General features: G+C 59.5%; 1 protein-coding gene across 2 annotated transcripts in view; it reads right to left on the bottom strand.

The window, feature by feature from the left end:
• Positions 1-3,372: 3,372 nt before the first annotated feature.
• MAPK8IP2 (mitogen-activated protein kinase 8 interacting protein 2) overlaps positions 3,373-9,902 on the bottom strand; it is a 29,163-nt gene continuing 22,633 nt past the window's right edge. For both annotated transcript variants that reach the window (XM_078449227.1, XM_060656006.3), the window contains 9 exons: positions 9,793-9,886; positions 8,441-9,697; positions 8,104-8,179; positions 7,800-7,972; positions 7,561-7,670; positions 6,798-6,902; positions 6,583-6,653; positions 4,547-4,645; positions 3,373-4,121 (listed from right to left, as the gene is read on the bottom strand). In XM_078449227.1, coding sequence (XP_078305353.1) covers positions 4,049-4,121; positions 4,547-4,645; positions 6,583-6,653; positions 6,798-6,902; positions 7,561-7,670; positions 7,800-7,972; positions 8,104-8,179; positions 8,441-9,697; positions 9,793-9,886 — 2,058 coding nt within the window. In that variant the 3' untranslated portion in view covers positions 3,373-4,048. The remainder of the gene's footprint in view (positions 4,122-4,546; positions 4,646-6,582; positions 6,654-6,797; positions 6,903-7,560; positions 7,671-7,799; positions 7,973-8,103; positions 8,180-8,440; positions 9,698-9,792; positions 9,887-9,902) is intronic.

Below are 9,902 nucleotides of genomic sequence, written 5' to 3'. Positions count from 1 at the left end.
GCACTATGTGATGAAGTGCTGTTCTTGGCCTTGTCTGCGGGGCAAGTTCATGGAAGCCTCGTCAACATCCAGAGATGCGTACTTTTATTGTGGTCCAATAACCTTTTTTGTTTGCATTTAATTAATATACCTTTACTTTTGTATTTTTAGTTTTTCTGTGGATGTTTCTATTGCACTTGGGAGTCTCTAATAAGCACATATAATAGTTGAAACAATTAAGACAAGTTCATACAGGAAAAAAGGAAGAGAAGCAGTGAAACCGCCCCTCTTCATGTTCACTCTTTTTTCTAACACAGGTTCTGCACACTTTTTTTCCTACCATAGCATAACAAATGTTTTCTGGGTTATTACTTTTTTCATACCTGTCCGATATTTCAATTAGGTAAGTATACCTTAAATTTAGCTGGTCAAAATTTAGATTTTTATGCTTTCAACATTTTAAACAAGAATGAATACAAAGCTTTTCGTTTAGAATCCTATCCTTAGCCTGGTTTCCAGAAGTCAGAGCCATGGCATTAGAGTCTTACTCAGCACACAGGGCTCCAAGGACTTCAGCATGTGTGCACTGGGCTCCCAGAGGACAGGGGGCATCAGCCACACCCCTGCTCTCTTGGACTCATATTCCACAGCCTCTGCCAGGGGAGCAAGCAGGAGAGACCCCTAATCCAACTCCAAGGCTCAGGGTCCCCCAGCACCCAGGAGGACAGGTCACCCAGCAACATACAGAGGACAACAGATGACCACAGGAAGCTCAGAGGTTCCAAGGGCAGAAATGGGGTGGAGGGACTGGGGCCTCGAGAGGGGCAGGAACAGGGCAGTTTTGATAGGGAGCCACTGCAGTTTAGGAGGGATAGTGTCCGCTGAGGTTTCTGTTTAAAAGCGTGGGGTTAAAAGTGCCAGTGGATTCACAGATGCCGGTTGAGGCAGGAAGCCTGGAGGAGGCCTTTGATGCACAGAGATACATAGGTGGACATCAAGGTGGTTTGATCCAGGCAGAGGTGGGGGGATGAAGGGGCAGACTTAGGGGTGACGGGGTGGAGGTGAAGGCAGCTGCAATGGGGTCTCTAGGGCAACTCTAGTTCAGGTGCCCGAGAAAAAGCGTAAAACCCAGAACACAGTTAAACAAGAGCAGGTGGGGAGATGCTTATGTGAGTTCTAAGTGTCCACAGCCCCTACTGAGCTGTCTGGGCCCTCTGCACCTCAGTGCTCTCATTAGGGTCATCGCATTTACAGTACTCTGCAAAGCCCCAGCCCACTGACCCGCTGAAGGAGTGGCTTCCAGTGTCAGCTGGGATTGGGGAGTTAATGTGTAGCACACGACTGAGCCAAGTGGTCTGCTCAGAGGCAGAATGTTGGAGCTCTGTACAGGGAAGGCATTGAGTCCAAGGGAAGAAGCCAGTAAGAGAGAACCCAGGACGCAGCCAGGGATGGGGTCTGCAGCACAGCTGAACTAGAGGAAACCCTGAGATTCAAGGAGCAGCTGGAAAGGGGAAGAAAGACAGGCAGGTGCAGGAAAGGAGGTCAAAGAGATGGGAGAAAGATGGGCAGGTATGGGAAGGGTCCTGCTAAGAGGGAGCCGTTCCAGCTAAAGGACACCCAAACATGGCCAAGCTGGAGGGAAAGTTAATGCTACAGAAAAATGGGGAGATGATTTGGAGGAACTGAGGTGGAGGTGTGGGTGGGCATGTGGTGCCTTTCCTGAGATGAATGAGGACAGTGAGCACAGGTGGGCAGTGAGGACAGGAGGGCAGTGAGGACAGGAGGGCAGGAGGACAGGAGGGCAGGAGGACAGGAGGGCAGTGAGGGCAGGAGGACAGTGAGAGCAGTGAGGACAGGAGGGCAGGAGGGCAGTGAGGACAGTGAAGACAGTGAGGGCAGTGAGGGCAGCACGACAGAAGGGCAGGAGGACAGAAGGGCAGGAGGACAGGAGGGCAGGAGGACAGGAGGGCAGTGAGGGCAGGAGGACAGTGAGAGCAGTGAGGACAGGAGGGCAGTGAGGACAGTGAAGACAGTGAGGGCAGTGAGGGCAGTACGACAGAAGGGCAGGAGGGCAGGAAGACAGGAGGGCAGTGAGGGCAGTGAGGACAGGAGGGCAGGGCATGGAGAATTCCCACCTGAGCGAAGGAAGAGCAGAGTGCAGGTGGGTTGGGGGGGGGGGGGGTCCTTTTGGTGATGCAGCCAGAGGATCTGTGGGTCATGCTTCCGTGCCCAGGTACATTAGGGTGCAAGTTTCAAACATACACAGCTAGGGCTCTCTGCCTCATCACAACTTAGTGGGAAAGTCTCCTCAGACAGACATTCTACTTGGACTCTCGACAGTAGAGCTGGAACGTTCCCGTGTCCTGGTTTGTAAGCTGCGTGTCCACTGCGCAGCTAGTCCCTGCTCTGTTGGTGGGGCTGTCTACATACCAAAGGTCCGGACCATTTATTAACTCTTATTTTGAGTAGAGGCACGTGATTTTTTTAACTTTGTTTATTTATTTACTTATTTATTTATAGCACGCGAGTGGGGAGAGAGAGAATCACAAGCAGGCTCTGCACCGTCAGCACAGAGCCCCATGCAGGGCTCAAACTCATGACCGTGAGATCATGACCTGAGCCAAAATCGAGTCAGATGCTCAACCAGCTGAGCCATCCGGGCATCCCCACAGCATGTGGTTTTCATAGACACTAGTTTTAAATTTATATGCAGTGAATCTGTCTAACCCTCCCATCACTCACTCTCATTTCATAACTTGCCCTGTAATCTTCCTAGTGTTGGTTGCACTGGTCTGGCTCTGGGGGAAGGACCCAGACCCACCCTCATGAAGGCCCTGCCTGTCACGCTGACCTCAGCACCCAAGATCTGGGGCTCACCTGGGGACCGGGGACAGGAAACCCATTCTCCGGCAGATAGTATCTACAACCAGCTAGAGGCCTAGTGACAAATAGCCACATTTCTTCTTCTGGATTTCTGTGAAAAATTTTTCAACACCAATTTTAAGATTGAAACAGACTGACCCCCTGCTCTCCCTCTCACACACTCACAAGCGTGCATATACACCCATGGGCGCACGCGCGCACACACACACACACACACACGCACACACTGATCTGAGCCATACCAGCTCCCCCATGTGACCACCACCCCCAGCCTGGAGCTCTGGTGTGGACAGAGGAACACACAGGTGTGACCAGTGCCCCCTCTCTTTCTCTGGGCCCAGCTTCCTCCCTGGCCAATCCAGCACATTTGGGGAGAATCCCTAGGAAGGTCCACGGCATGATTTTGGAGAGTACTTCTCACGACTCCATCAACGTGGAGTCTTGGTCCCCACTGCCAGGGGCAGCTCCCAGTCCCTTATCTGTGCCACCGTCCCCCAGAAACAGCCAGTGTCACACCAAGCAGAGAGTTTATTGAGGCGCTAGACTGCGGGGAGTGTGCAGCGGCGAAGCGGACGCTGGTGCGACCAGGGCCAGGGCGGGCGCCCTCCTCCTAGCGTCTGGGGGCTTGGGGTAAGCGTCCAGAGCTACTCCTAATCTCCCCCAAGCCCCTTCTGGGGAACCCCTCCCTGCTTCCCCCTGAGCTCCACGGAGGGCAGTTTGGGGGTCCCTCTCTTTGTCCCTGTGGTCAAGGATGGGATAATCCCTTGAGATTCACTATAAAAATTAAAATTCCTTTATAAATCACAGGGGAGGGGCAGGAGGGGATCACCTGGGAGCTTGGTGCCACTGGCCACCTAGAGCCTCTCCTTCCTCTACAACCCTCCCAGTTCTGACCCCAAGTGAAGAGCAGAGGGTGAGAGTTTGCAGGCACAGAGAGGGGCAGAGACAGAAACAAGGAGATAGGAGGAGGTCAAGGGGCAGATGAGGGCGACACAGAGAGAAAGAACGGATCGGAGGGAGAGTGGAGAGGTGCGGACTCCTCTCTCCCGAAGCCCCTGGGGAGCACGGAGGAAACTCCCTGGACGTCAGTTCCCACGTGCCCCCAGTCCAGCTCTTGCCAAAGCCGCAGGGGCTTCTTGAGACACGCCCAGCCCCAGCTGCACCCGCAGCAGGAGCCCGGTGGCGGCTACTCCAGGTAGATGTCCTCTGTGGGGCAGGCGTACTCCAGGTGCTCCTGGTAGTACTCCAGGAAGGCGCGGCTGGGGGAGAGAGCGTCATCCGCCAGCCACCCGGGGCCACCTGAGTCACCCGCACCCCCACGCCCCACGCTCTCCCTCCTCACCCACCTGGGCCTGCCCGTGTCACCCCTGGACCCCACTCCTCAGCTCTCCAGGCCCGTGGGGCAACGTGCCTCTTCCACCCCCAGCACCCTCCCCCTAGGCTCCTGCCCCACGTCTGCAGACTTGCTTTCCGTCAACTTCTTCCAACTCTCCAGCTCTACGGCTCCTCATCTGGCCTTCCCCTCACTCCCGTACAAACTCCCCACCCCATGCCGGGCCTTCCCCACAAACCTCGCCTCCCTGCCCGTCTTCCCAGCCCTACTCTCCCCACCCCCCGCCGGGCACTCACGCACCAGCTCTGCGTCCCACACGCCCCCCAGCCAACCCTCCCCACCCCAGCTCACCCCACACTCTGGGCCACGGGCCTCATGGACTCCTGGGACACAAAGACGTGGCAGGCAAAACGGCTCAGCAGAGGGTGTTTGGTGATGAAGCCGAAATAGCTGAAGGGGAGTTGGTGCAGAAGAACGTGAGAGCACACACACCTCAGGCCCCCCTTAAGATCTGGAGAGGAGTCAGGGACAGAGGGCTCCGGAAGAGAGTAAGGGGAGGGGACAGTGTGTGGGTCACAGGACTTCCAGATTTCAAGGTGACTTTTTGGGCTCTAGTGCAAGCACAGTGCTCGGCACCTAAGAGGAGTGAGTGGCCTGTGTTGCCTTCTCCACGACAGGGGTGCCCCGCCAGGGCCACCCGCCTCCGTGGCTCCCCACCCAGAGCACACGGCAGGGCCTCCCTCCTGCCCTCTAGATGTGAGTCACGTGAGCCTGCACCGTCCCATCTCTGGTCCTGCCAACTCTTGCAGCTCTTATCTGAGCTCTGATTTGGGGCGTGGCCTTGGCCCTCAACCCGCAAAACCCTCTTCATGGAGAGACACCTCCCACTCTGGTTCTGTCACAAGCTTTCAGTCACCGCCCCAACTCTTCCCTGAATCTGCCCTGTTCTCTTCGCGAAGACATTAACGAAAGTTACCGTCCAGGGGGAGAGCCTGTCAGAGCCCCGCGGCATGAGTCTGGAGTCTCCCCCACTGTGGCCCATCCAACCCACATCACACTGCATTGGGCTCCTGTGGTTCTGCCACATGGGAATCCACATGACAGCGTCACGGCCAAAACAACATGCTCGTGCTGTCGGTGAAGAGCCGCATCTCAAACGCCGCGTTCAGTCACATTTATCGTCACCGTCGCTTCGATGGGGCTACCGAGTCCCGGGCACCGCCCTCAGCCCTTCCTGCTCTCACCTCACATAAACTTCACGACAGCTCCGTGAGGTCAGTGTCCCGTTTACTGTCTCTACATGATGGAAATGAGGCGCCGAGGCAGTCAGAAACCTGCCCAAGGACGCACGGCCAGTCTGTGGCAGCGCAGGAGTACTTGTGGCGATCTGCGACCTAACAAGCCACGTACTCCAGTTTCATCCGGCACATTCCGGACCTGCTGCCTCCTTCACAAGGAAGTGAGCTACCCCTTCGCCTAACGCTGTTTCATCAGCGCCTCCTTACCATGAAGGACTGCGCCGAGTTCCGGAGTAATGCGTATTAGGAAGGCCTGGCCAGGAGAGCAGCTCCTGTGTCCCCTCCCCTCCACCCACCACCTCCACTGCTTGCATCCTAAACCACTGGTCTGACCATCCTTCTCTCATGCGCTTGCGCTTGGGTCGTGTTTAGGTGTCCAGACCTTAGCTTGTGGCACATGCAGTTTCCCTCCCGGTAGTGCCACCCTCAGCCCGCCGCCCGTGCAGGTGTGGCCTCCATGCAGACCAGTCCTGTGGTGCCCGAGCGCCCTGCTGTTTGGTCTGAGCCCTGACACTCTACTCCAGCTCTGCATCCTGACAAGCCAGCTGGTCAACCCAACTGAGTCACACTCAGTGACACCACTGCCAACGGGATGAAATACAAGCTCTTTGACAGAGTCAAAGGCCACCGGTACTCCTAGTGTCCCTCCAGCCTCATTCCAGCTGTTCCCCAAGACACCTAGTACCCCCCACCCACAGCCTTGGCTCACCTGGCTCCCTACCAAGACCTGCCCCGTTACTTACTTGTCTTCCAAGGCTCACAGAATGCTTTCCAGTCCCCACCTGAGTCCCAAGAGAACTCACCCACCTCTCTACAGGTCTGCTCACTGGAGCCCCATAGCGACATCTGCCAGGCCCCGACAGATGCTTCTAGTGCTGACTCGTCTATGTGTCTGTCTCCCCACCCGGACCAGATGGGAGCTTGTTTTGTCCGTGTCTCCTGAGCCCAGTGCAGAGCGGGCGCCATGTAAGGGCTCAACTCACAGAGCCACGTGGCTGCAGGCGGGGCAGTCAGGGCGGTGGAGGACGGGAATCATAGAGGGGCGGCCCTGGGGTTTTATGGGGGCTCTGAGGAAGAGAAGGCTCTCACCAGCTGTTGCGGGGATGGCAGCCACAGAAGGAGATGTTCTTCATCTGGAAGAAGTGGCTGCAATGCTGGAACTAGAGCAGAGGCGGCAGGTGTCTGCCAAGTTAGACGGAGGGCCTGGAGCCACTCCTGGCACCCCTGCCACCCTCCCTCCGTCGGACCCTCTTGCCTTAGCCCGTCCCCAGCCTCCCCTGTGCCTCAGACCCCTACACCCCCACCTCAGGTCCTCCGCTTAGACTCAGCTTGACCCCCCGAAGGGAAATCTCAAGGTCACAGGAGGCAGGAGGACGCAGGTGGACCGTCAGCTTCCGGGCAGTAGCAATCTGGGGAAGAAGTTAGGGGAGAGAGGGTCTCAAGGGCCTACAAGGGTGTCTTCGTCTCCCCTTGGTGCAACATTTGCATTATGGATGAACGCTCTTGGCACTAACTCTCGAACGTGTGAGCCAGGGGTCTTGGCCATTCCTTAGGCTCAGGACCACCTGGTCACCTCTCTGCACAAAGCCTGCCATTTCCTTCTGTTCCTCCAGACAGGACCACAGCTCCCACCACCCCAGGCCTCCTCACTGCCCACCCCACGAGCTGGATGGGAGTTCTCAGGCACAGGGCCGTCCTGCTCTTCCGCTGCTTTTCTACTCAGTCACAGGACCAGTAGAGGGCAGGTGCTCATTAAATGTTGACTAAGAACAAATGAGGGAGCAAATGACGGAGGAAAGGACGTATGAGAGTTGGTCTTGATTTGCAGACAAAAAGAAGATGGACTGCAGGAAAGCAGAGGTCCCACTGAGCCCGCCAAGAGACCCCAAGGTGCTGGGAGGCAGCTGCCAAGCTCTGCCCTCTGACCAGGCCTCTGAATCAGAGCTGGGATCCCTGCCCCCTGAGGCTCCCAAGGCCCCACCTGAACCCTCTATGGTCAGAGGCCTGGGGCCTCCAGAGGCTGTGCAAGCCTACAGGACTGAGGTGGACCCCTGCCTCCAGACTGACCTTCTGCATGGCTGCACACAGGATGCCATTGCCCTGGTGACAGGGCACCTCTACAGAGCCCAGGAACTGCACGTCGAACCGCTCCACCCAGCAGGGACTCCGCTTGCTCCCTGGAGGGGTGGGGAGGGGAGGGGAGTATCATAAGGGGTCTAGATCAGGCCAGTGGCGGGGCGGGTGGGGGGGGGGGAGGGGAGGAGGGCGGCTGGGTAGCAAACTACACCTCGGGGATGGGACCTCACCCAGCAGGTCCTTGGCAGGACCGGGCACCGCGTGGGCGTAGAAGGCAGGGAAGACCCCACGCTCCCCTGTGCGCATGTTGAAGCCACGGAACCAGAAGTCGTCCTCCTCGGCCTCCACCAGCACCGGGTCATCCACATCCAGCTCCAGTTCATCCGGATGGCGGGGGATGAACCTGAGATGAGGTCAGAGGTGGGAGATCACTGGAGGAGGGGCAGCACTGGCTGGGATGCGTCCCCCCCGCAGGCCCAACGGTGTCTGCAGACCAAGGTTGGGGATCACTGCCGGCACGTGAGGAGGCAGTACCTGAAGACGGCCCGATGAGTTTGCTCTCGCTCCTCCCCGTTGACCAAGCAGGAAAAAAGGCCAAAGGACTCGGTGCCTGAGTGACAGAGACAGGGAAAGACAGACTCAGAGGTGGGAAAGGAAAGTACTTGAAGGCCTGGCCAACTTCCTCCCCCCAACAGTCTGCTGTAGGTCGTCCTGAGTCAGGGAGGGAAAGGGAACCAGCCCATCGGGGCGAGGAGGAGCATCGATCCCCGCAGGCGTCCCCGCCCCGTGAGGGACCTCAGGCTGCCCTGGGCGCACTCTGGGGACCTGCCTGCTCCCCGGGACCATCCCCCTTCCCCCACTTCCCACTCACTGGAAGAACGAGATGTGCTGTTGACAAAGACATTGAGGAACTTCTTGGAGAAGGTGAGGTCAGGGCTGTCTGGGGAGGCGTCCTCCGGGCCCTGACCGCCACTCAGAAGTGCAGCTGCTGTCTCTTCCTCGCTGGCCTCCCCGCCGCTGTCCTCCTCGCTGGCCTCCCCGCCGCTGTCCTCCTCGCTGTCCTCCCCGAGGCCAGCGCAGCGCCGAAGGCTCACCAGCTCTAGCTGCGTGTGCTCGTCCACCACCAGCGTGTACTTGACCGCATCGTACACCAGCGAGGCGTCCAGCGGTGCCGCGGGGCCCGCGCTCCGGCCCCCAGGGGGCCCCGCCTTGTCTTCAGTGTCATCCTCTTCCTCTTCCTCCTCGTCGTCCTCCTCCTCCTCCGAGCAGGCGGCGGAGCAGGCGCGGCCAGGACGGGCGCCGCGGCCCGGAGCGGCCCACAGCGGCGTGATCGTGTCGCGTGTGGGGTTGCTGAGGAAGAGGCAGGGCCCGGGCTGCGCAGGGCCAGGCCGGGGTGCCGAGGGCACGGGCGGCGGCGGCCCGCACAGCGTCTCTATGTCCACCAGCTCCACGCCGCCCGGCCCCGCAGCCGCCTCAGGGGCCTGTGTGGCCCCGCCAGCCGGCGACACGGGCTCCCCCGAGGGACGCGACGCGGGGGACAGACACTGGCCAGGGCAGCGGATGGGCGAGGAGCCCTCGGAGATCATGCGGCTCACGAGGTTGCTGAGCAGCCAGGGCGAGTCGGCGTCCTCGCTGAGGTCTGGCTCGGACTCGGACCCTGACTCGTACTCGCTGTTGGTGTCGTCGTGGCCCACCGGCAGGAAGGCGGGGCGGCGCGGGGGCTCGCACGGGGCCTCGGGCTCGGGCTCGGGCTCGGAGGCAGGCGACGAGGCCTCCTCGATGGAGTTGGTGAGGTGCGAGGAGCGGCCGCTGCTGCTACTGCCGCCGTCGCTGCTCAGCTCCAGCTCCGTCTCGGAGATGGAGGAAATCATGCGCCCCAGGCGTGCGGCCCCAGCGTCCTCCGAGTCGGAGCCTGGCGACGACAGCTCCTGGCTGCTGCGCCGGCCTCCGCGGCCCCCGCTGGAGCGGCTGCCCAGGTCGGCCTCGATGCCAGGATCTGACGAGGGCGAGGCCCCACAGGGCGCGGGGGGGTCCGCCGGCCGGTTCCCTTCGCAATCGCAGCCTGGGCGCACAGGCGACTGTGCCCTGCAGGGGCTCGCGTCTGTGGGCTGGAGGGGGGCGGGTGACTCTGCCGAGCAGGGGTATATGTCAGCAAGCCCACCAGGTTCCCTTCCTCCCCCCCACCTCCTGTGACCCCACCACCAGCACCACCACCCCGCTAACCTCTGAGGGGCTCCTGGGGAGGTGAGCACAGGACTGTTTCCTGCCAGGAAGCTGGAGGCGCTGGGGCAAAGCCTCCATTGTTGTTCAGGGAGTCCTGGGGGGGGGGGGGT

This window comes from Panthera onca, chromosome B4 (genome assembly GCF_046562875.1).
Source record: "Panthera onca isolate mPanOnc1 chromosome B4, mPanOnc1 haplotype 2, whole genome shotgun sequence".
In the NCBI taxonomy this organism is placed as follows: domain Eukaryota; kingdom Metazoa; phylum Chordata; class Mammalia; order Carnivora; family Felidae; genus Panthera; species Panthera onca.
This window is presented reverse-complemented; position numbering and strand designations above follow the sequence as displayed.